The 25,671-nt window shown below is 59.9% G+C and overlaps 1 protein-coding gene across 5 annotated transcripts in view; it reads right to left on the reverse strand.

The window, feature by feature from the left end:
- PHC2 (polyhomeotic homolog 2) overlaps window positions 1–25,671 on the reverse strand; it is a 138,956-nt gene that overhangs the window by 21,653 nt on the left and 91,632 nt on the right. For 3 of the 5 annotated variants that reach the window (XM_084651681.1, XM_084651682.1, XM_084651685.1), the window contains 7 exons: window positions 25,082–25,240; window positions 24,010–24,087; window positions 22,753–22,917; window positions 17,348–17,503; window positions 16,515–16,818; window positions 2,863–3,323; window positions 2,363–2,528 (listed from right to left, as the gene is read on the reverse strand). In XM_084651681.1, the coding sequence (XP_084507807.1) occupies window positions 2,363–2,528; window positions 2,863–3,323; window positions 16,515–16,818; window positions 17,348–17,503; window positions 22,753–22,917; window positions 24,010–24,087; window positions 25,082–25,240 (1,489 nt within the window). Of the gene's footprint in view, window positions 1–2,362; window positions 2,529–2,862; window positions 3,324–16,514; window positions 16,819–17,347; window positions 17,504–22,752; window positions 22,918–24,009; window positions 24,088–24,673; window positions 24,827–25,081; window positions 25,241–25,671 lie in introns of those variants that run through there. The other 2 variants (XM_084651683.1, XM_084651684.1) reach the window with 2 other exon arrangements.

Consider the following 25,671-nt stretch of genomic DNA (forward strand, 5'->3'; position numbering starts at 1 on the left):
TAGCCCCCCACTGACGGGGGTGGTCAGATAGCTGTGGTTCTGGCTAGTGACACTAGACTGGACAGATCTAGCCTGACGGCTCCTCTGACCATTTTCTGCCCTGTGTTGTTCGCATCCCCTGACCTCATTGCAGCACAGAGGGTGGCTGAAGTCTCCTGCCACATACCTGCTATTTGTGCTGTTGCTGCCCATGGGCCGGCTGGTCAGTTCCCCACTGGCTCCCGTGCCCTGGCACAGTGCTGCAAGGGCTGGGCTGGGAATGCGGAATCTGACCCCCAACCTGTTTGCATTGGAATTCTAACAAAATAAAATCCTGACAAAGGCTCTGGCTTTATAAAACCAGCCAGATTGGAACGTGGCGCCTAAGGAGTGCGGCAGCACCCTGCAATGATGTGCCCTGGGCATGTCTCTGCCTGGGCTTCCTGCCTTACAGAGAAATGCTCCGTGCCAAGCCATGCCCAGCTCAGGGTAGGGAGCAAGGGATTCGTCACAGCTCCCAGACACCAGCTCACAGCCAGGATGCAGGAGGCCTGGGGTTGAGCTGGGCCTAGGTCAGGTTCCCCAGGCTGGTTCCGCCCCAGCCAGTAGTCCTAAAACAGCACAAGGCTGGAAAACGGGAACTTTCTCAGCTGCCAACTGCGGGTTCAGAACAGCAGTGCTCAGTGCAGCTTGACCAGATGTGGCTATAGCACCTCACTCTCCTCTCTTGTGTTGGGAAACATGCTGCTGGAACCCACCCCTCCGAGACACTTCCACAGCTCCCATCAGCACGGTGCCCGTGGTGCAGGGTGAACAGGGCCGTGGCTCCCCAGAGATGGAAGCAGCCAGCTCTCGGGTGCACCTGCACCAGTGCAGCTCCCCTGTAAAGGCAGGACCAGCATCACCAGTCAGGGGACCTGCTGCACCCCTAGCATTCCCTGGTGATGGGGCTGATGCCACCACCCATGCAGGCCGGCTACGTTGCCATCCTTACAGCCCGGGCATGCCAGCCACAGCACTGGGATTCCCCGCTGGCGTTACTGCCCAGACACACATCATGCTGCTGGCATCGCAACACAGGCAAGCCACTGCATGACTGAGTCACTGAACGGGGAACCGGCCACAGCACCAACCATTAGTGCTAGTCACCCCAGGACACCTAGAGCCATGGTTCTGTCTCCTAGCCGGGCAGGCACTGACTGCTGATGGTGTTTGGAGGGCGGCAGGAAGAGTAACCCCTCCTCTAAGAACCTGCTTTGCACCAAACTACCACTGCTCGGGGGCCAGCCCGAAGGACTTACCCCTGCCAGGTCTGATGCCCTGGAGTCTGGGAGCTGCCCCTATCTGCGCCATACACACAGCGAGAGCCTTCTCCTCTGCAGCTCCTGCCAATGGCAGCAGCCTCCGGTAGCTCTTCACCTCGTCCTCCCTGCACCTCTTACCCCCTGTGCAGGCACTCCTCTCTCTCCACCTGGAGCTCAGCCGGAGAATGGGGCACAGGGGGATCTACATCCCCTGTAGGCTGAGCTGCTCCCTCAGCGTGAGTCAGAGAAGGCTGGGTGGCCTATGGAGATCCTGGTGGTGGCACCCTCTGGGGCATCACCTGTTGGGCTGGGCACGGGGGGGGGGCCCCACATGCAGTATTTTTACGCCTGGGGCATTCTCCCCTGTTCTGATTCTCTGATAGGCCCTGTGCACTGCTGGCGTGCACATGGGGATCCAATGGGGAGTGAGGCTGCAAAAACCACACCCTTGGGGTGTGGTTTATTTCCAAGGTGCTGCCCAGAACACACTCAGGAACTTATAGAATCATAGAATATCAGAGTTGGAAGGGACCTCTGGAGGTCATCTAGTCCAACCCCCTGCTCACAGCAGGACCAATCCCCAACTAAATCATCCCAGCCAGGGCTTTGTCAAGCCTGACCTTAAAAACGTCTAAGGAAGAGGATTCCACCACCTCCCTAGCTAACACATTCCAGTGTTTCACCACCCTCTTAGTGAAAAAGTTTTTCCTAATATCCAGCCTAAATCTCCCCCACTGCAACTTGAGACCATTACTCCTTGTTCTGTCATCTGCTATCACTGAGAATAGTCTAGATCCATCCTCTTTGGATCCACCTTTCAGGTAGTTAAAAGCAGCTATCAAATCCCCCCTCATCCTTCTCTTCCGTAGACTAAACAATCCCAGTTCCCTCAGCCTCTCTTCCCCCCACGCCCCAGCTTCACCCTGAACACTCCCCAGCAATCCAGCTCTGCCCCATTTCCTAAGCAGGGCCCTGCCCCTCCACTTTGTCTGAGCCAGGACGCAAGATGTCTCAGAGCAGGGGGCAGTCAAGGCAGCCGCTCCTGGTAACACCCCACTTACACAGCCAAGGCTCCTTACCATGAGTAGGGGGCCTGTTGCCCTCAGAGACCTCTGGGTCCGGGGGTGCAGCTGGGGGCATCAGGGCAGCCTGCGGCGGTGGTGGCAGCTGAGCTGGCAGGCTTTCCGGGTTCTTATCAGCAGGAAGGACGTCTTTCCTGGCATTCTCCTGGATGCTGAGCTGAGGCTGTCAGAGCGGCAGGGGAGAACGAGAGTGTAACAGCAGCCAGTGCCCTGAGTGATCCCAGGGCTCCTCCACACACAGGCAACACGTCGCCCAGCAATGAAACGAGCGCCTCTGGGGTGGAACGTGGTGGCTGTTTAACAGCGCACAGAAACATCCCACAACAGTTGAGGCCAGGAAGTGAAGAAGAATCCTGTATCCAGCTGAGGGAATCAAACATTTACAGTAAGATCCCTACATTTCCTCCTCTGAATCACAACCAAACCCAAACCCGGGACCAAATCTCCCAATGTCCCCCAGTGGCTGGCACCACATTCCCCGGCCATGCCACACTCACCGTCCCGATGGCCGGCTGGAGCTGCAGGATCACAGCTGAGGCATGCTGGAACTTGCGATGAGTGGCATGGTTCAGGCATCCGGGGTGTCCGTTCTGAGGCCCGCCCTCAGGCGCTGGCTGGGCTGGGCCCACGGCTTGGAGCCCAGGGGCGTGCAGAGCAGGCTGGTATGGCTGGTTGGCACTCGGCTTGTGTTGACTGGAAGCCTGGCACTGCGGTGGGTGGGCTAGAGGGGCTGGGCCCTGTGGGGCGGTGGGGCTCTGGCCCTGCACCTGCAAGCTGGGCTGCACCGCCAGGCTAGGTGTGGGCGGGGGCAGTGGTTGCAGCTGGGGTGGGGTGTTGGCACCGCCCTGGATGAGCTGAGGCTGAGACCGGGGCTGGAGCTGCTGCTGCTGGATCACAAACTGGTGCTGGATCTGCTTCTGCTGCTGAACGAGCTGGTGGGGCTGCAGCTGGGCGTAGGCTGGAGGGGGAAGCACAGCACAGAGCTGTTCGTCACGAGGCCGTCGCGCTCCCAGCTGGGCAGCCCCTGCTCACGCTCACGGAACGTTGGCCTCTTTGATCCAGAGACACCGGGGCTGGCCACGCCCGCCAGCCCCCTCCAGCTGCACCGGGGCACGGCCACCCCTGCCCTCCAAGGTGCCCAGGCACAAGGTGCCTCGCCCCTTCTGTTCCCCTCCCCCCATGCACAGCCAGGGCCAGACTCCCCTTTGGGAGATGCATGAGGTGCTGGACCGTAACTCCGGTGGCTTTATTGTGTCTGCCTAAGTGGCGTGCCCCTCCTTTGCTCCCCCAGGCACATGAGCAAGGGGCAGGCAGGCAGGGAACTGGCATGAGGGGGAGAGCACAGGCCCTGTGGCGTTTGGTCTCCCAGGAACAGGGACCTTGAGCCCCCTCTGACTCCGTGTCACCCATGGGGACAGAGGCCGTTTGCTGAATCCTCGCTGCTGCCACCAGGACCCTTCCCTCCGGCCTCCTGGCCCCTCAGGCTGGTCATTTCTAGCCCAGCTGGTTGGAAGGGAAAGCTTCGGGATGTGACCTGCTGCATGATGCGTGCCCGAGCCTGCAGGCTGGAACACGAGGAATGGGAACTGGTCCGCTCAGTGGATGTTCACTCTGATGCCTAATGATATCACTGTCAACCACAAAACACTTTGAAATAAGTGGCCATCCTGCGATTGTGGGCGAAGCTTGGGCTTTGGGGTGGAGCTTCAGTACAGCACAATTCTGCCTCCTGCCTAAAATCTCTCTGCACGTCGGAAGCACAGGTCTCTCTTGGGTAGGGATACAACGGGTCCCTAGGACTCCTGAAGGGAAAGTGCTGTGTGTTGGTGAGACCCTGCCCCATTCCTGGCAGAGAGGAAGCGCTCAGAAAGCAACAGGGTAAAATGGTGCCTTTTCCCTCATGTCTCGGCTCCCCGATGAGCCGGCTTCCGCAGCACAGAGACACGGTGATTCCTGCCAGCCCTGCAGCGGATAGTGCAGCCACCGGGGAGCCAGCTGGAGCCATTCTGCCTTCTGCACCATCACCTGGCTGCTGGGACAGGTACCGACTGCAGAGTCCATCCCCAGTGAGGGGCAGAGGCTGGATAGACTAAGATGGGATTGCGGACCCCAGGGGGAGCCAGCCATGCTGGACAGCTAGGAACATTCCCCAGTGACTTGGGAACGGAGCCCACTGGAACTGGAGCCATGAGGGGGGAAAATGGGATCACACGGGGCATTTGCATGGCTACTTGGCCAAATGTAACAGCTGTCAGGAGAGCAGGGCATTTAGCACAGGCCTGTGAATGGGATGCTAACCTCAGATCTGTTACTTCGTGACCTCGGGCAGGTCAGTGCCATGGTCCGTGCCTGTTTCCCTGATTGCAATGGGGATAACAGTGCTGTCCTCACCCACCAGAGCTAAGGGATCTCGGGGTGCTTACAACAGGGCTGAGGGCTCATCTATGTGCCAGGAACCCACTGTCCAGCCTTCCTCTCTCAAGGGCATTCCTCAGGCACCCATTGCCCGGGCATCTACATGGAGGACCTAGAGCTGAAGTGGAGGCCTTGGGGATGGTTTTACACGCAGAAAGGAACAGCTTGCCAGGTGGGTGACACCTGGAGACTGGCTGTTTACAGCGGGCTGAGGGGCCAGTAGGGGCCTGGTACTGGGAGAGCTCTGGCATGCGGTGATTCTCAGCCAGCCCAGCCTCCCTGGCAGTGAGACCCACTCCCAAACTGGCCTCTCGGACTGGGTCTGCGGGCTTGGGGCGGGGGGCTGGAGGGAGCTGGCTCGGAGAGTGGGTGAGGGAGTCGCAAAGGGCCCGCAGCTTCTTCGAGGAGGGCCTAGCAGCTGGGGCTAGAGATGTGGCCAGAACTGGAACCGGCGACCCGAACGCCCCTGTACGATGTGCGTTCGGAACCCGCGGGCCCCAAGTCTGAGCCTGGAATGGAGCTTTGCAAACCCCAGTTCATCCCATCCCCATGGCTGGAAGGCCCCGAGGAGCCGAGGCTGGGCTTACATGTCCTCAGCAGCGTAGCAGTGAAAGCAGTTGTCTCTGGCCAGGCAGGGGCTTGCCCTTGTTTCAGGGTAGACCCGGCTGCTCTGGCCTTTCCCCTCCGGCTGCAAGCTGCCCACCCACCCACTGCACAATTATCCAGCAGCCAGGAACTAAAGTCTGTGCCGCTGCAGCAGATGGTCCTCAGAGCTGGAGCCCCAGGCGCCAGCACTTAGCGGGGGCCATTCTGCACCTCGGCCTGGCAGGGGGATGCAAGAGGGGGTCAAGACCTGACCTCAGGCTACACCGCAGCCATAGTAGCTCAGGGGAGCCCTTCAGGCCTGAGCTGAGGGAATGGGTTGGGGGAAGAAGGGGCAGGAGATTTTGGATTTGGTGTAGCAGCAGGGCAGGGCAGAGGCCTAGATCTTAGTCCTCACACAACAGCCTGGGAGTTGAACCAGGGGCTGCACTGAACCTGCAGCCAAGCCCCTCAGCCCTCCCCAGCGCGCTCAGCTGCCCCCCAGTTGCAGAAGCCCCAGAGCAGGTGAGGTTGGCTTAGAGCCTGGCAGAGAACCCAGATCCACCCCCCCCCGCCACGTGATCTGACCCGAGCAGCTAAGGGAGAGGGACCTCCCCCCACCACGCTATTGTGGAGTGGGGCTATTGTCTCCTAGTCACCCCTCCCAGCCATCATGCAGGCTCCAGGGGACCCCAGGAGGTTGGCTGCATTTTGTGCCATCACTGACAGATCACGGGCTCACACTAGCCAAGCTGGTTTTAAAGGGGTCTCTCCACTTTGTGAAGTAGACAAACCGGTCCGGCAACCTACAATAGCTGGAGATGTGGGCCCAGGGAAAGGTCCCTGTCTGGGCACCACGTGGAGTCACAGGGATCTGGGGGAAGGATCCCTGTCTGGGCTTCATGTGGAGTGCAGAGGGGAGGCGTTTGAGTGGGAAGAGTCCCTCTCTGAGCTTCATGTGGGGCACAAGGGGCAAGTGTTGGGGGGCAGGGTCCCTACCTAGGCTCCCTGTGGGGTGCAGGGATCAGGGGGCAGGGTCCCTGCCTGGGGGTGTTATTTCACTGGCTGAACTGGTCTAAGCTCGACCAGCCAAAGCACTCCCTGGCTGGCTAAACTGTGGTTTGGTGAGGAGGGTTTGCTGGCAGAGCTAACCGGCACATCGCTGGTGTGGACCTAGCCAAAGTCCCTGACCCAGGCCCAGGAAGGAGCTGCACTGCCAAGTGCTCAAACTCAACCCCTTCTTCCTTCACCAGGCGAGACATCCAGCAAGGCCTCAGTTGCCTCCTGATGCTCCCAGCGCCTAGCCCCGGGGGCAGGCAGGTGCAGGTGCCTGGAGGGCAGGGGTTAGGACTGGGCTGGTTTAGGCCCTTTAGCTCTAATCCCCTCACACCCGCCCTCAGCTTTTTAAATGCAGATTTGGCCTTTCTGCTTGAAATGCCTACAGAAAAGAGGAGTTGCCATGGCAACCTCAGCGCAGGAGGGGCGATGGTGGTGTTTCCAAAGCTGCCAGGTCAGTGATCAGGGCAGGCGGGCTAGGTCCTGTCGGCCAAGCACAGATGGGGACAAAGTGGGGCCAGTGCCAGGGAGCTAAACCAGCTGCTATTTACTAGTGTGAGCGAGAAAGCTGGGGAGACCCTGGGCAGCTCCAGAACTCAGCACCCCACCCCCACCCCAGGCCCCTAGAGCTGGAGCTTTGGATCTCCATGGAGCAGGGCACCGGCCCCACTGCACACAGGGCCCCCATCCCCACGCCAGGCCCCCATCCAGAGATCAGCACCCCCAGCCCGCTGGGCCCTGACACTTCGTTAAAAACACTTTCACCCACCACTGTGGGTGGGGACACACTGCTCCAACACTCTCCGCTGCTGGGCAGAGCCCAGGGCTCTCATACTGTTTAGAGTGGGTCCCACCTGGCTGGGCCTCAGCCCCACAGGCTAGGTAATAACAACAGCGATGTAGCCAATCCACAAGCTCCTCGCTACACACAGCTAGTGCACACAACTTCATGGCTACAGCTGGGGTGGAGCTCACCACCTCCAGCCCCAAAAAACTCTCTGTTAGCCTTACGGGGTGTATGACACACAAGCAATGCTGATCTGTTCCAGTAGAGGGCAGTGACATACACACACACACTCTTCATTAGAATATAATTAGCATTTCCGAAGCACTTCGCCCGTTTAGATCAAATATATGCCAAATCCATTTTAGCCTCCAGCATTTTCTCACCATGTTTAAAGCTGCCCCATAGAATATCAGGGTTGGAAGGGACCTCAGGAGGTCATCTAGTCCAACCCCCTGCTCAAAGCAGGACAGATCCCCAATTAAATCATCCCAGCCAGGGCTTTGTCAAGCCTGACCTTAAAAACTTCTAAGGAAGGAGATTCCACCACCTCCCGAGGTAACGCATTCCAGTGTTTCACCACCCTCCTAGTGAAAAAGTTTTTCCTAATATCCAACCTAAACCTCCCCCACTGCAACTTGAGACCATTACTCCTTCTTCTGTCATCTGCTACCACTGAGAACAGTCTAGAGCCATCCTCTTTGGAACCACCTCTCAGGTAGTTGAAAGCAGCTATCAAATCCCCCCCGCCCCATTCTTCTCTTCCGTTGACTAAACATCCCCAGTTCCCTCAGCCTCTCCTTCTAACTCATGTGTTCCAGTCCCCTAATCATTTTTGTTGCCCTCTGCTGGACTCTTTCCAATTTTTCCACATCTTTCGTGTAGTGTGGGGCCCAAAACTGGACACAGTACTCCGGATGAGGCCTCACCAGTGTCGCATAGAGGGGAACGATCATGTCCCTCGATCTGCTGGCAATGCCCCTACTTATACATCCCAAAATGCCATTGGCCTTCTTGGCAACAAGGGCACACTGTTGACTCATATCCAACTTCTCGTCCACTGTAACCCCTAGATCCTTTTCTGCAGAAATATCATCATGGGGTTAACGTAAGTGTAGTAGAGGTGCGTCAGCCCAGAACCCAGACAGTTTTGAGCGAAGGGAACCTTTCCCCTCCTTCCAGATCACCCATTTATTTTGCACGATTCAGCCTCAGAGTGTTATTAGCTACAGCTCTTGCTCCTAACCAAAGGTACAGAAAGATGCTGTGCAGCGCAGGCTGTGTGGTGAGTGCAGCAGCCAGGTAATCAAGGGTTCTGGATTCTGTGCCCCTCTTAGCTATGGATAGGGCTGTTCATAAGACTGGGTGGGACATAGCAATCATCTAGTCTGCCTGCCTGTATACTACCAGCCATAGGACTGCTCTGACTTCACTTCTGTTTGAACTAGGGTGTAGCTTTGAGAAAAACATCCAACCTCGATTTCCAGATTTCCAGTGATGGAGAGTCCACCACAACTCTTGGGAAGTTGTTCCAGTGGTTAATTACCCTCCCTGTTAAAATCTGGCCTTATTTTCAATCTGAATTTGTCAGGCTTCAACTTCTAGCTAGTGGATCATGTTAGACCTTTGTCTGCTAGATTGAAGAGAACCCTATTTCAAATTTCTGTTCCCCAGGTTGGCACTATGGATTATGATCTAGTCACCCATTAGCCTTCTCCTGGACAAGCGAAATAGACTGCACTTCTTGAGTCTGTAACTACACGCAGTGGTCAGCTGGAGCTGGTTCGCACCGGTTTGCGCGAACCGATTGTTACATTTTGAAGCCGGTTTAGAACCGGTTGTTAAAGGGGTGGGTAAACTCCGGCCCGCAGGCCACATCCAGCCCGCGGGACCGTCCTGTGCGGCCCACCTGAGCATCCCTTTTTAATTTTTACTCACCCGGCGGTGCTCCGGGTCTTCGGCAGCAGGTCCTTTACTCTCTCCGGGTCTTTGGCAGCACAGGTCCTTCAGTGCCGCCCAAGACCCGGAGCAACTGAAGGAACCAGTTCTTCAGCTTTTGCCAGCTCATCACTGACTACACGGCATATTTTCCAATCCTTTAGTCGTTCTAGTGGCTCTTCTCTGAATCTGCTCCAATTTTTCAGTTTCCCCACCTTTGTAACGTGATTCAAGGTTGTTGATGCAAAGAATTAACAAGCGCAGTAACGGTATCCCCTAATGATCACCGCAGCCAGGCCTCTCTGGCTGCAAGCAGCAAGACCCAGTGGTCTGGGAGACAGCATGCCACTTGCAAGCCAGCCAGATCCCCCCCAGCAGCTCCAAGCAACGAGGGATTTCTACAGGCAGCCAAGTGCCATCTGTTGCTCAGGGAGCCCCTCTGCCCACTTTAGCTCAGCCCACCTGAGCACATCTGCTGCTTTTGGCACTCTCAGCCCCAATTGTATTGCCCCATTTAACAGGTCTGCTTTGAGTCAGACCCCCAAATGCACAGCCTCTGCAGGGGGATCTGCTGGGGCTGCTGGCTCAGGTTTGCAGTCATTGTCTGGTCGAGCTGCAGCCCAGCTGCCCTCACAGCAGGAGGCATCTCATCTCCGGGCTGAGGCCAAACCCCACTCCTCACAAGAGCTCAGAGCCCATTGTCTCTGCTCTGGCTACTAGCCAAGGCCTGTGAAAGCCCCACCCAGGCTGGGGCCACAGAGACACAACCCAGCAGGCTCTGGAGAGGGGATGCCCCCCAGTGGGAAGGGCGGAGGGGCCCCAGCTCCCCCATGCCCATAAGAACACAGTTGGGGGAGAGGGGTCAGAGGGGCTCACACAGAGCTGGTTGCTGCTACCCCCCACCCGCCCACTTTGCCAGCTCCCTTCCTGCTGAGGCTGTTATTTATTTATACCCCACAGCAAAGCCGCTGTTTCCATGGCAACCAACAACCACGTGGCCAAAGCCAATAATAGCAGGAGGAGGAAGGGGAAGAACAGGGAGGGGGAGGGAGCCCTAAGGAGAACACAGGGGTCAGCATGGGCAGTGTGGGGTGAATGGAGAGCGCGAGGAGTAAACGGAGAATGGGGTGAATGGGGTCACACGGGGTGAATGGGGGAGCATGGGAAGTAAAAAGAATGGGGTGAATGGGGTCACACGGGGTGAATGGGGAGCGCGAGGAGTAAACGGAGAATGGGGTGAATGGGGTCACACGGGGTGAATGGGGGAGCATGGGAAGTAAAAGGAGAATGGGGTGAATGGGGTCACACGGGGTAATGGGGAGCGCGAGTAAACGGAGAATGGGGTGAATGGGGTCACACGGGGTGAATGGGGGAGCATGGGAAGTAAAAGGAGAATGGGGTGAATGGGGTCACACGGGGTGAATGGGGAGCGCGGGGAGTAAACGGAGAATGGGGTGAATGGGGTCACACGGGGTGAATGGGGAGCGCGGGGAGTAAAAGGAGAATGGGGTGAATGGGGAGCATGGGGAGTAAACGGAGAATGGGGTGAATGGGGTCACACGGGGTGAATGGGGAGCATGGGAAGTAAACGGAGAATGGGGGGGTGAATGGGGTTGAGCGCCAGAGTAAGGCAAGTGCCGGGCGCCAGCCCACTTCAAGCAGTAGCATGTTCCTCATCTTCCTCCCGCCCACCACACCGGCCCCCTGTTGCCCCCTTAGGACAGGCCTGGGAGCTTTAGCTGCTCAGCGGGCCCCTCCCCATGCACCCAATTGCTCTGGGAGGGGGTAATGAGGGAGCCCCAAACAGAGCAGGAGCTGGTCCGAGGTAAAGCTGGCGCTAGGCTGGTACTGGGCAGCTCTGGGCAAGGTGGGGCTAGGGATCCAGCCCACAGGGGGGCACGAGGAGTCGTTTGCATTGGGGAGGCCCCAGGAAAAGGTGCCTCCAATGAGGCAGCTGCTGGAGTCCCTGGGGAGTCCAGTGAAGGGCCCAATACACCCAGGGAGCTGGGCAGAGCTCAGACAGGCCACGTGGGCCGAAGAGGGGAGCCTGGGCCCAGGGACTGACACGGGGGCCTGCCTGGAAGCTGAACCACCGAAAGGCCCAGCCCAGAGCACCCCACGGAGAGCACTTGTCGGAGGAGAGGCCAGTGGGTAATGGCTTCTGGGCACACGGCTGGCAGGGGAGAGGCCAGCGGGCGCCGGGTGGCAGGGGAAGAGAAGCTGTGGCAGCTGGAGACATGGGTCAGTGCCATTGAAAAGATGCAGCCCCAGCCTGAAGTGCAATGGGAGGATCTGTCTGCTGCCATGCACAGGGGTAGGCCAGAGCTGGCAGCACAGACAGCATTTGAGTAGCTCACAAAATTCAGGCCTAATGCCCCTTAATTCCCCAGAAAATTCCCCCTCTCACACCATCCCCTGCCCAGGCACCCACCAGGGGTATACACAGACACCAGCCTGGCTAGAAAGAGCGACTGCAGGTTTGGGGGTGCACGATTCAGCTCCCAGGCGGCTCCGGGAAGCCCCTGCCCACCGTCCCTTATGCCCGACACGCTAGCCAGCCCCTCTGCGAAGGCATCTCAGGCCAAGCTCGTTGGGAGGCTTTGGCTCTGTCCCTGCTCCTGCAGGGGAAGCCATAGGCTTCCCTCTTAGCTCCTCCAAGGGCTCCTGGTGCAACAGCCATTCTCCTCCCTTCGCATCCAGGGTACTCACATCCCAGCGCTGAGGCTGCTCAGGAGCCTCTGATCTGGAGCTCTTCAGGCGGAGCGCCGCGGCGGCACTGTTATGTGCCCGGGCAATGCTCAGCCTGGAGCAGGGTCACAGGCTTTGCTCCACTCGCCAGGCTGGCACCTCCTCAGGGCTCATCTGGGGCTCACTCACCCCTGGGCTGACACCACCTCTGGAGGTCTCAGCCCCCTTTTCCCAATCTCACACAGCACTTCCTCTGTGTGCCTTGGCTCTGGGCCAGTTCACTGGAGTTCCTCCCTTGCGGGGGTGTCAGAGTCTCTCTAAACAAACTGCCTCAGGCACTCTTCAAAGTCCACCCCCCTGGCCGTGCCACCCCTCCATGGCTGGTAGGGGAAGCCAGAGCTGCCCTCTACACTGGGTTCTAGCCCAGGCCCCCTACAATCAGCAGTTAAGGCCCCCGCGGCCTCACTCCTTGCTGCTCTTTTCCCTAGGTTCCTTCCTACTCCTTTCTCTTAACCCTGAGAGCGACAGCCGACTCTCTCCCCCTGCAGCCCCTTTCTGCTTTCCACTCCCTGGCTTTATACAAGCCCAGCCTGTTCCTGCCCAGCCGGGCACCAGGTTCAATCAGGGCTGTATGTCCAGCCTACAGCACACCCAGGTGTCACCCATCCTGCCAAGTAGCCCTTTTGAGCCATTTTAACCCCTTCAGGGTGGTGTGGGGTTAACACCCGTCACAGGCTGGAAAGGAACTAGCAGCCTACCTGCCCTGGCTGGTGGACGTTCACAGTCAGGGAGTGGTCTATGGCCAGTGCTCAACAGCAACTGCTTTCCCAGTAAGGGGATTCTGAAATGCCTGGTAAATGTCCCAACAGCCAGCGACCCTTAGCAGGCAGGTCCTTGTGCTGTGCCCTGGACAGCGCTTTCCTGGCATACGTGACTGTCTCCTTGACTGCAGAAGGCTGCAAATTAAGAGCAGCAGACACAGCGCCCTCACTTGCATCTGTCTGCAACGTGACTGGTGGCTGTGGATCATGGGAAACCAAAACTGGTGCTGACAGCAGTCTGCTCCTTAATTCCAAAAATGCTTCCTGCCATGCACCAAGTTCGCTCCTCCACAAATCCCTGGAGAGGCTTCGCTGTCATTGCAAACCCAGCAGCTAATCCGGGAGATGAAGTTACACCGACAAAGCGTTGCACCTCTGCTACTGAAGGTGGTTTCCACTCTGTGCAGATCAGAGCTGCCCTCGGCAGAAACCAGGCATCCCAAACAATGTTCCCTCTAATTTTTCTCATCCATGTGTGGAATGAATTTTGCTATGTGCACCAATATGGAGGCGATGTAGGGTGGGGGTGCGGTCAAGGGGTTCAGAGTGCGGGAGGGCAGGGGGTGAGGGCTCTGGCTGGGGGTGCAGGCTCTGGGGCAGGGCTGAGGATGATGAGTTCAGGGTGTGGGAGGGGGCTCAGGGCTGGGGCAGGGGTGCGGGGGGTGAGAGCTCTGTGGTGGGGCCAGGAATGAGGGGTTTGGGGTGCAGGCTGCCTTGGAGCTGTAGTGGGGAGAGAGGACTCCCCTCAGCAGCACCGGGGCTTGGGGAGGGAGGCATGTCTCCTTGCCGTGCTGCAGACCCAGGGCAGGGGGAGTTACATGCGCAGCCCTTGGTGGCCTCCTGCACAGCCATGCATGTGCGCATCTTAAAGGGAACTTAAGTCCCAAACACCTCCCCTGTGCTGCAGAGCAAAGGACACTGGGAGGATTTTGCTTTCAGGCTGACAATCTGCAGCTTCCAGCTTCCTCAGATGTTCATCCAGTGACCTACCACCAACTAGTGTCCTCCAGACACACCAGGCAGCAAACTCCTTGTAGTGTCAGCCAGGAAGATGTGTGCCAGCCTCTGAAATGTCTTGGGATGTAGCTGAGCCCCAATGGCATGCCTTCAAATTCGGAGCCCGGGCTTGGCAGTGAATGTCATTTTGGCCCCACGGGCAGGAGAAAGCAGTGCCCGCTGGGTAACTACAGAGTGGGGAATCAGCCAGGCTGCGACACCACATCAAGCATGTTCTCAATCCCTGGGAGCAGCTCTGCACCCCTCCAGCTACCCCTCTCGTCCCCCCTTCACTGAGCTCATGGGAGCAGCCCATGCACGGGGGGGAGCCTCAAAGGCCTCACACTTCTCCTCCCGGCCAAGCTGCCCTCTAACTCCGCTTGAGACTGGACTGGGTCTGCAGTCTGACAGGCCTGGCCCCACCCAAGTGTCTCTGTGTGAGGTTCCCCCTGCACCTTGTTCTCTACTATCCTCCAGGTTGCTGCTGGCCCAGCTCCTGGCTCAGGCTGCTCTTCCCTCAGCTTGGCTGGTTATAGCACCCACAACCTGGGCCTGTCCCAGCCCCACCAACTGCCTCCCCTCCCTGTTCAGCTGCTCTCCCTCTCCCAGCCCTGCCCCTGCTCCACCTGGGGCTTCCCCCTGCAGCCAGCTCCCGTCTGCAGCCTGATCTTGGAACACATTGGCCCACTCCCTGTCTCCTGCCCCCAGGTGCCACTCTCCGGTCACTCTGGCTCACTCAGTGTCTTCAACTGGCTAGAATCCGCTCTAGGCCCCATTCCTCCCAGAATGGCCTGTGGCCAACCCTTGCCCTCCTCTGAAGGGCTCTCTGGGGTAGGGGTTAGCCAGAAAGTCCCCCCGGTACCCTTGTTCCTCTCCCTTCACAAGTCACTACTACACACTCCCCTGCCCCAAACACCCTCCCCCCCGCACACGTGGCCTGCACGCCAGCCAGTGCTGAACAGCATCTGGTGCCATGTGGGACTGGCCCTATGTGTGGATGCAGGGTTTGCCTGGGAAACGGTCACTGTGGATCTCCCAGGGTAGGAGGGGGGTGTATGGAGTGGGGGCAGTGCTGCAGAATGGCATGATGGGACAGGGTCACAGAGTGCAGGGCACCAACCACACAGCATGCTTTCCAGTGCCAAGGGATCACATTCTCCACAGTGAGCTCAGCCAAGATTTGGCAGCTCTCCGGTTGGCAATGGTGCATCTGCATCTCTGACATTAACAGTGGGAGGACAGTAATCAAGGTGACCGGGATATGAGACAGTCAGGGCAGAACCACTGGGCTGTTTATTTTGGTATTAAATGTAATTCATTCTTGGCTGTCCCACAGCATCTGTTTTCCATCTGCCTCAGCTGCTTGCACTGACAGGGCATTACTGTATCCTAGAGGCCAGAGGGGAAGTGGGAGGTTTTGGCACCTAGGAGGTGGCATGGGACTGTGGGATAAATACATCCACTGAAGGTTGCAGCAGTGAAAGAGTAAAATTGCCATCATTAGGTTTCAGCGTCAACACATCTTTGAGATGAACAGCTCCAAACTATTACGCCTCATCCCATATTATGACCTGGCCCCTTTTGTGCTGGGAAAGTGGCACAATCTCCCCTGCTGGGGATTGCCCCTGCCCTGCAGTCCCCAGCATAGGAGCTGGGTCAGCACTACTGTGCTCCAGCAATCCCTAGCTGGCAGACACGCTCAGGGGGCTGTTGGTGTAGGCTAGTGAAGACCCCTGGCTCCTGTAACGTGTACTGGGGTCAGGGCAGGCGTAGAACCAGCCTTGGAATCAGGGAGCTGCAGTGGTTTCCTTTGCAGCTCTCCCCTCCCCTTGGCTGAGTTTAGAGAATCCTGGGCTGAGCAGCTGGCCCGCTGTTTCAGGCTTTCTGCAGACTCAGGCAGACATTCCTGTGCCAGTTACAGCTCCTATTTCCCAAGTTCAGCCATAAGGGCTGAACGATCTATCTGAGATTCTGGGGCCTGATCCTCCAGCAACGGGAGGATCCTGACAGACTGCACCGGCCCCTGCCATTGGCTAGTGGCCTGGCACGCAGCAGGGAGGGACGACCCAGGAATCCCCCGTGGGCAGCAACAGGTCCACATGCTTGAGCTGTGGGACAAAGAGCAGGCAGCCAGCACTGCTGGGAGCTGCCCACCCAGCCCAGCTAGAGGGTCTGAGCAGTCATCATATGCAACACATGTACACGTGAACACACAATGCTACAGATAAGTTTCATGCTTTGGCCTGCACCTTCCGATTGACTGGCAACTGGGCTGAGCCCAGGGACCCAGCATCGCGTCCACACCCGTGATTCATCCCCTCCGTGTCAGTCTCAAGGATGCACTCACCCCTCCCAGCCCTTGGAGCCTTCTACTCCATCCCTCAGCAGGCACCACCGGCCAGAGGGTGGCATATGCAGCAACAACCAACCCAGGGACTTTGGCACAACCCTGAGCCACATCACACTGTGACATCATGATGGGTCTGACCCCAGGGGACCAGCACCCACCACCACAGCCCTGGCACTAGGCCACAGCGCACCGGCATGCCGAACCACCGGAGTGTGGGCCCACAGCACTGTGGCTTCACCCCGGCGCATCAGCACGTGTCACCGCCACCAAGTACTTGCATGTGGCAATGCAGCATCCCTATAGAGCACCAGCACACGGCGCCGCGCTCCGCCGCGCTCCGCCGTGGGGCGCCGCGCTCCGCCGTGGGGCGCCGCGCTCCGCCGTGGGGCGCCGGCATGCGTCACCACAACATCAGCACCCAGCACAGCCACATTGGTCAGAGGTTCTGCCACTCTGCTCTCCATGCACAGTGTGGCTCCCGCCCTCCAGCCCCCTCACCCAGGACACCGGCGGCCTTACCTGGGGCAATGAGCGGGTGGGTGGTCACCGGTGTCACTGTCCGGCTCATGGGGTGCCCGCGGTTGTCCATGCTGGTGGGCATGCCGCCATCTCCCTTTTTAAGGTGCTCTGCTGCCTGCTCAGCCTGGCTGCCCTTGGCGCCTGCAGAGGGAGCCGGCCCCGCGGCCTTGCCCTGAGAAGTGTTGGAAGCCAGCTGGCTGCTACTTAGAGCTGGCTTCATGGCCAGGGTGGGGAGTTGCTGGGCTTGGGAGGAAGCCACTCCTTGTGCTACTGTCTGCTGGGCTCTTATGGCCAAATTCTGGACCTGGAGCAGAGGGGCAGGAGGGCCCAAGGCTTCAGAATGGGGCCCAGACACAGCCCCCAAGACGCGCATCCCAGGGACGGGGCTGGGCTGGCAGGATCGGCCCCTTCACGCAGCCCCTGGGGGCCAGAGAGCAACTGATGGGGTGGACACCGAGCCGCCGGGAAATGGCCCCACAAGTCTCTGGCAGCACCAGTTCAGACACCCCTGGGCACAGCTGGATTGGAACCAGCGGGATAGAGTGGAAAAGCCCCTCTGAGCCACCCCCCCCCGCCCATGCCCTTTCCCGCCGATAGCCCCTCCCCCTGGCACCCGCCTCTCCTGCCTATGCCCCACCTCTCCAGCCAGTGCCTTGCATCGCAGCACTGACATCCCCAACACACTCAGTCATGGGGAAGGTATTTGCTGACGGTGCCTTGGCACTCCCTGGCGGGAGTGCGTGGGCCGGCTCTGGGCACTCCAAGGGCTAGGCTCTCCTCACCCACTCCCCTCCCGCAGCCAGGGGCGGCAGGCAAGCGAGGCCGTCTCTCACCTGAGCAGTGGTGGTGGATGGCTGGGAGGTGGGGGCTGCGCTGCCCTCGGGCTGCACCGCGGTGACTGTGGCCGTAGGAGTGAAGATGAGCTGGGGGGATAAAGGAACAGCACGGCCTAGGCTCCTAGCTACTTGCACAAGGTTACTTTGCTGGGCCTGGAAATTACATGAAATGTGTTGCCTTTTACGTCACCCGCTGCTGGCTCAGGCCGAGAAAGCAAAACCAGCAGCCCCCAGTCCCCCAGGGCTGGGGACGGCCCCAGGACAGGCCTTGGGGGCACAGAGGCAGCTCGGGCAAAGGCAAGGCCAGGGGAGGTGGGTCACTGCAGAGACAGAAGAGCGGGGGGGGGTGAGACAGTGAGAGACTGGGTGTGAGGATGTGTGATGGGGGAGTGGGTGTCTATGACAAAGGATACAGTTCTGTCACCGATTCTGGGACGTCTTCTGGGGTAGGGTTCGAACCACAGGGGGGCTGCAGCAGTGGGTGGGGTTGGGTCGGGTCAGCACCCCTGGGGCTGGAGCAGCTGCCGAGGGTGCCACCAGAGCAGGAGCAGCGGCCGGCAGTCAGCCCGGAGCCGCGGCTGGGGTGGGTCAGCCCCCGCGCGGGAGCAGCGGCGGGGCTGGAGCAGCTGCAAGTCCCCGGCCCTGCTCAGACTCTTTGCCGTCCCCCGCTCGCAGGTATTTTTAGTAAAAGTCAGGGACAGGTCACAGGCTTCACTGAATGTTTATGGTCTGCGACCTGTCCCTGACCATTACTAACAGCACCCATGACAGAATCTTAACCTGAACAGAGAGAGAGAAAAAGAGACCTAAGAACGGCCACACTGGGTCAGACCAAAGGTCCAGCTAGCCCAGTAGCCCGTCTTGTGACAGTGGCCAGAGCCAGATGCCCCAGTGGGAATGAAGAGAACAGGGCAATTATCGAGTGATCCATCCCCTGTCATCCAGCCCCAGCTTCTGGCAGTCAGAGGTTTAGGGACACCCCGGCATGGGGTTTCATTCCTGACCATCCTGAGAGAGAGAGAGACTGGGGGTGGGTGGGTGAGCATGTGTATATGAGTGTGCAAATGTGTGAGGCTGGAGTGCGGTGAGTGTGTAGCAGGGTGGAGTGTGAGCGCCTGCCTGAGGCAGTGACTGGATGATTGTGCGTGTGGGAGGGAATTTCTGCGATTGGATCGAATGGTGGTGGTGAGGGATGAAGCTGACGAACTCCACGGAGCTATTGCGTATTCTCTGTCAGAGCACCAATATTCTGGCCCCAGGCGGCTGCAGCCCCACACGTGGGAACCCGACGCTGAGGTCGGGTCACTGGGATCTTATGGCAGGACGAGCTGGAGAAGCGTGAGAGAGAAAGTGAGTCCACGGGCTGAGTGGGTCTGACCCCCCAGGTGGGATTCCCTCCCCAGGTCCGTCTGTCACACCTACTGTAGGCCAGTGGTTTTCAAACTGCGGGTCGTGACCCAGTACTGGGTCATGGAATGGAAGGCACTGGGTCGCAGCAGCTCTGGTCAGCACCGGCAACCGGGCCGTTAAAAGTCCTGTTGGCGGTGCTGACCGGCTGAGACAGGTTAGTTCCTACCTGTTCTGACACTGCACTGTGCCCCAGAAGTGGCCAGCAGCAGGTCTGGCTCCTAGGCGGGGGGGCCATGGGGCTCCGTGCACTGCCCCGTCCCGAACACCAGCTCCACACTCCCATTGGCCAGTTCCCAGCCAATGGGAGCTGAGGGGGCGGTACCTGCGGGTGAGAGCTGCTTGCATACCTCCGCCTAGGAGCCGGACCTGCTGCTGGCTGCTTCCGAGGCGCAGCACAGTTTGCGGTGTCAGGACAGGCAGGAAACCTACCTTAGCACCGCTGCTGACTGGGAGCCGCCCGAGGTAAGCCCACACCCCAATTCCCTGCCCCAGCCCTGAGCACCCCCCCCAAACCCTGAGCTCCATCCTGCACCCCAAACCCCTCATCCCTGGCCCCAATTCAAGAGCCTGTACTCCCATCCCAGAGCCCTGACCCCCCTCCTGCACCCCAACCCCAGCACTGAGCCCCCCAACCCAGAGCCCCCTCCTGCACCCCAAAACCCTCACCCCCAGCCCCACCTCAGAACCTGTATCCCCAGCCCAGAGCCCCCTCCCACACCCTGAACCCCTCATTCCCTGCCCCACCCCACAGCCCATACCCCCGCACTCCAACCCTCTGCCCCAGCCCTGAGCCCCTCCCACACCCAAACCCCTCATCCCCAGCTCCACTGGGTCGCGGGCATCAACAGTTTTCTTCAACTGGGTCACCAGAAAAAAAGTTTGAAAACCACTGGCCTAGTGGCCCGACTCTTGGGGAGTGCCCCAACTGTGATGTGTGCATGTCCCTGACTCTGGGGGCTGTGACCCTGACTATGTGTGTGTGACCAGCTGTGTGTGGGGGTGCCCAGAGGACACTGGGGGGATGCACAGGGGACATTGGTGGCGGGGGGGAGGGGTATACAGGGGACAATGGTGGCAGGGGGAAGGGGGGCAACCTGGCCCCAGGGAATATTTTTTCTTCACGGCTGACTGGCTCTGGGAGGAGGCATCAAGCCATGGCCTCAGCCAATGATGGCTGCTGACATCAATAACCGATCGGAAGTGCCCCTGACAGACCCACTGTGAGCCGGGGAGCCAGCAAGCAGCCTGATCCACCACCTACTGCAGCCTGGATAGTGCCTCTTAACCTGGGGCTTTGACCAGCAGCACCCCCAGACTGCGCCCTCACCCACCTTGGAATCAGCACTCGCTTGTGCCCCCTCCCCTGTGCGCAGGTAGCAGGGCAGCTGTGAGCACTGCAGGGCCAGCAGGGGGCGCCCTACCTTGCCAGGTGACTGATTTCTGCAAATCATGCGCCCCTGGGGGCCCAGCCCTGACACAAAGGCATCTTGCATCCAGGCTCAACAGGTGGAGCTGAGAGTCCTGCCTCCCTTCCCCCCGAGCGTGAAATCCTGGGATGCTGCTGCCGGGATTTGAACTGAGCTTCCCAAGAGACTAGAGATTAAATTTGTCACCTGCTTCCCAGCCTCCTCCCTGTGGGCTGCCTGGGGGTAGACCTGGAGCATTCTAAGCCAGGACCCTCTAGCATGGAAGATCCAGGAGTAGCTTCACTGCCTCGCAACAGCAATAGGCTCTTATCCTCTTGTGTGGCCCAGCCATTGAGGGGAAACGTTCTAATAACGAATGACTGGGGTCCCTGAAAACCCCTGCCTGCCTGAGCCCAGCAGGCCCGGAGGAATGGCCTGGTGCCCTCCCAGCTCCAGCCTGGGGACTGTGGCACAATCCAGGCTCAGCCCCAGGCTCCCCACAGACCCCAGCAGAAAGGGCAGGGGCCAGAAAGCAGAGCTCCCCCCCCAGGCATCTGTGCAAAGTGCCCAGCCCTGGGCACCACCCCCACCCCGCTAGACCCGCAGGCACCCTGGTTCCCCTGTGCCTACCCAAGCGGGGGTGCCACAGGGCAACAGCAGCTCCTGCTGGGGTATCAGGGAGGCCCGGGAGGGGCTCTGGAGCCAACGCTGGGGGCCCCTCCCCTCTGCATTTGGCCACTGCTCACTTCCAGCTGGAGCCCAAAAGGGAGGAAACACAGAGAGTCTCAGGTATAAACACTGCGCAGGGGAGGCACAAGCAAGGCCAGGCCACCCAGGGCCTGGAACAGGGCCACGCAGCCAAACTATGGCCCAAACACAGGGGGGACCAGGGCTCCCCAAGCACTGCCGCTAAAGACACTCCTGGGCCCAGGGCAGCTGCTGGAGGAGAAAGGGCTGCGAGGAAAGGGAGCAGGGGGCTGGGAGAGGGGCTGGGAGGGGCAAACCAAGGAACAGTAGGGGGCTGAACCACCAGCTTGACAGAGCCTGATGAGTACCCAGGCAGGAAACCCGCGCCGCTGGCGGCTTTGGCATAGGGTGAAGCCAGCTGACGTGCAGGGGACTGGGAGAGCAGGGGGCTGCGTGTTGGGATTGAGGGGCATTGGCAGAGCTCGGGGAGAAGCCTGTCCTATGCCTTGTGCTAGCCAGAGTTTCAGCCTCATTCATTCATTTCCATGAGCACCGAGTTCCCCACTTTCTGTAGCTAAGAGGCCCCAGAGGCTTTTCACTCATTTTCCCCCGATCCGCGCAGCTCAGGCAGGCAGACAGACCTGCAGATGTGGGTAGAGGCACAGACAGACAGACTCACTCCCACCTGACTAACTGCCATGGGCGGGGCGGGGGGGCGGAAGATTCAAAAAAGAACTAGAAAAGTTCCTGGAGGCTAGGTCCATCAATGGCTATTAGCCAGGATGGGCAGGGAGGGTGTCCCTAACCTCTGTTTGCCAGAAGCTGGAAATGGGCGATGGGATGGATCACTTGATGATTACCTGTTCCGTTCATTCCCACCTGGCATTGGCCACTGTTGGAAGACAGAATACTGGGCTAGATGGACCTTTAGTCTGACCCTGTATGGCCGTTCTTAAGTGCTGAGGAATTCCATGGGGCTGGCCGGTTTCCCTGCTTTCCCCAGCACAAATCCAGCCCCACAGCGCATCCGGACGGGAGCGAGTTCCCTCGACAGCCATAGGGCTGGCTGCTCACCAGCCATCCTGCTTCTCCAGCAGCACAGCACCATGGGGGAAGCATGAGTGTTAGGGGCCTGACAGGGGACAGCGGCAGAGCAAGGGGACCCCAGAGGCATGAGACACACAGGCTGCCTAGGCAGGGCTCAGGGCTGGCGAGGGGTGGGGATGAGCGATACGACCGCCAAGCCCTCAGCCCTGTGCCAGCCTGTCACCAGGGTGACCATGGAGCTCTGATGTGCCAGCATGTGCAAGTTGCAGTGGGGGAGGTTTAGGTTGGATATTAGGAAAAAAATTTTCACTAGGAGGGTGGTGAAACACTGGAATGCGTTACCTAGGGAGGTGGTGGAATCTCCTTCCTTAGAAGTTTTTAAGGTCAGGCTTGACAAAGCCCTGGCTGGGATGATTTAACTGGGGATTGGTCCTGGTCTGAGCAGGGGGTTGGACTAGAACCTCCTGAGGTCCCTTCCAACCCTGATCTTTGATGATTCCATGTGGGGCTAGGACCAGAGCAGGTGGCTCTTCTAAGGGTCACTGCTGCCCTCTCGTGGAGAGAATTGGAACTGCTCACCGGTGTGAATTTGCATGTACCTCACCACTGCCCTCTGCTGGAAGCAGTCCAAGCTGCACATGGGTATGGGGCAGGGGTGCTATTCCAGCCCCAGGGATCTGGCACTTCCAGCGCCATGGCAGGCCCATGACCGATGATCCTTTGGGGGGGGGGGGAGCGAGGGGGAGTTTACACTAAGCCCCCCACCCTCACTAGCGTCTCTTTAAAAGCAGCAGGGGAGGGAGGGAGGGCAGGTGGTGCCTGCATGTGGCACATTCTGCACCTGCCTCTTACCATCTGGGCCCGGAGGTACATCTGGGCCTGGCTGGCCGTCAGGGCGGGGGAGGCGGCATTCCCCAGGAGCACAGCCTGCTGGGCGATGCCTGAGGCGGCTGCAGAGTTCACGCTCTGAGCTCGGTTGATCAGCTGGGCGGCGGCAGGGGACGTGGCCAGGTTTATCTGGGGAGAGAGAAGGAGCCGTGGGATGGGGCATGCTGCCATTCAGACCCACTGCGGGCTCAGAGCCGCTCCCCTCCCGCAGGGATCCCCCTGCCTTTGCAAGTGCCCTCCCGAGAGCCAAGGAGGATGGAGGCTGTGTCGTGGGGGAGGGGAGTCCCATAGCCTCTGGCCAGGAGAGGAGGGGGCAGCTGCAGTCAGGCTCCCTGTCTCCAGATGCCAGCCCAGGAGGGAGGGGGTGGAGATGGGTGCTGTGGGCACTGGGGCTCTGAAGTATGCTCAGCTCCTACAGGGGCTGAGTCTCTCTTCCTCCCCCAATGCCCGTCTGCCGGAGGGCTTGGCCCTGTGCCCCTCACCGTCTCACTGAACAGCTGCACAGCCCGCCCCACCCCCGGGAATTCCCAGGCCAGCCCTGCCCAGCGCCCTGCAGCACAGTGAGTCCTGGGGGGTGCCCCCTGGTGGCTGGACTCAAGAGCTCTAGGGCCCTGCTCCCAGGGCTGCCGGGGGGAGCTGTCCTGGAGCTCCAGCAGCATGGCACATGGGGGTGTGTGTGTGTGTGAATACCTGCATAGGTGCCAGTTCTGTGGGTGCTATGGGGCTGGAGCACCCACAGGAAAAAATCAGTGGGTGCTCTGCACCCACCTGCAGCCATACTCTCCTCCTCCCCCGCCCCACCTCCTTCTCCACCTCCTCCCCTGAGTGCGCCGCATTCCCGCTCCTCAACCTACCTCCCAGTGCTTCCCCCCCCCGGCCTCCGTCAAACAGCTGTTTGGAGGCCTGTTGGGAGGGAGGGGGAGGAGCAGGAACGTGGCTCGCTCAGGGGAGGAGGCGGGGCTGGGGCGGGGATTTGGTGAAGGGGTCGGAATGGGGGCGGGGCAGGGACGGAGTCAGGGTGGAGCCAAGCACCCACCGACGGAAGCAGAAGTTGGCGCCTATGAATACATGGACGGTATCTGCTCCGGGCAGCTCCTGGCATCACTGCCCAGGAAGAGCAGGAGCAGCCAATGGTCCCACCAGGGGTTACTCAGCCCGCTGGGCCCAGTGCTGGGGGTAGCCACACAGAGCAGAGGGGCACTGCCCTGGGGTTGGACTTACCGTGGGCTGCTGGGATGACGTCTGTGAAGGGGCATTGCTGCCGGAGGAGCCACCCTGCCTGTTAGCAGCCAGACTCGCCTGGAAGAGAGAGCAAAAGGCAGGTCATCCCCACCCCGGAGCCCAGCCCAGATGGGGGGCCCTGCACAACAGCCCCCTGGTCCCTCCCGGCCCTTCAATATGGGGCCTGGGGTTCACAGAGCTCTTCTCTGGAAACGTTTGCTCTAAAGTTTCCCTGCAAACCCCAGCCCCATTAAAACCCGTCCACACCTAATTCCTGAATGAAATTAGAACAAACCCTGTCATTCAGCAGAGTTCATTCTGGCCGCGACCCTGTACGCGTGGTGCCCCCTGGCATCAGCTGCGCAGCCAGACACAGGCTCACACCCTGCTGGGCAGGACTCGTGCCCAGAGCCAGACACTTGTCCCCCATTCCGATGGCTGGCATCACACCCAGGTGGCTGCAGGGGCTCGGCTGCTCCTCTTCACCCAGCTGCACTGGGGCACAAACAGAGCCAGCGTTCAAAACGCTCCTCTGGGTCCCCAACTCGGGGTAGGTAGCGCAGATCTCTGCCTATCAGCAGCACCGGAGAGGTCAGTGGGACCTGTTCCCAACTCCTCCCCTCCAGCTGCCTCTCGCCCACGGGGCAACAGCCCAGTGACTCACCCTGAAGGGCACAGAGCTTGCAGGTGGCTGAGTGGCCCAGCCCCGATGCCCAGGGGCTCCTCCTCGCCTGACAGAGGGTCCTGGTGCCCCACCTGTGGGATGGCCCTTGGGAATCCATGGGTGGTACCCAGATACCATGGTGACGGGCAGGTGAGAAGGAGGGTGCGTGGGGACGGCCGATGGCTGAGCGTGGGGCAGACAGATTCGGCACGTAGAGGAGGGCTCCAAGTCCCTGTCCCGTGCCCGTCACCGCAGGACGACTAGCAGGGCCCCGAGCCCAGGTCAGCCTGGAGCCTGCAGGATGGGGGCGATGTAAACCGCCGGAAGGGAGACTCCGGCAGGGAGCAGGGAGAGGCGCCCGCCCCCTGCAGCCGCGCCCCACGGTGCTTGCAACCCGCCCCCCCGTACCTGCTGCACGGCCGCCAGGCTCTGGAGCTGGGCGCTGCTGAGCTGCTGCTGCTGCAAGGCGGCCGTCTGCAGCATGAGGTGCTGCTGCTGTGCGGCGTACATCTGCTGCAGGTACTGTGCCGCCGTGCTGGGCTGCCGGTGCAGGGCCTGCTGGATCACCTGGCAAGAGAGGCGGCGGAGCGGGGCCCTCAGCGAAGGGCCCGGCACAGCCCCGGTGCCCGGCCCCTCCAGCCAGGGCTGTGTTCTGCTCTGAGAGCAGAGGAGAGGGAGGCCCCTGGGCCGCGTGGAAAACAAGGAGCGGTCTCTGGAGCTTTGCTGAGGGGCGGCCAGAGAGACCAGGGAGCGTTACTCTGCTTGGGGCCACGATATGGAGGGCTCCCCCATCCACCACTGCCTGGGGCCTGCCCACCTCGCTCAGACCCCTTCCCCCGCCCCCGGGCGATCCATCACCCCACACAAAGCAGGCTGACAGCTCCTCTCTGGCCAGCCTGTCTGGCATCTGACCCAGGCCTGGAGGCCAGCTCGGGGAATGCAGGGAACTTATGGTGAATGATGGGGCTTTGGCCAAGTGGTTTCAGCCAGGGGAGTCC

The sequence above is a fragment of the Lepidochelys olivacea genome (genome assembly GCF_965140295.1).
Source record: "Lepidochelys olivacea isolate rLepOli2 genome assembly, chromosome: 18".
Lineage (NCBI taxonomy): Eukaryota > Metazoa > Chordata > Testudines > Cheloniidae > Lepidochelys > Lepidochelys olivacea.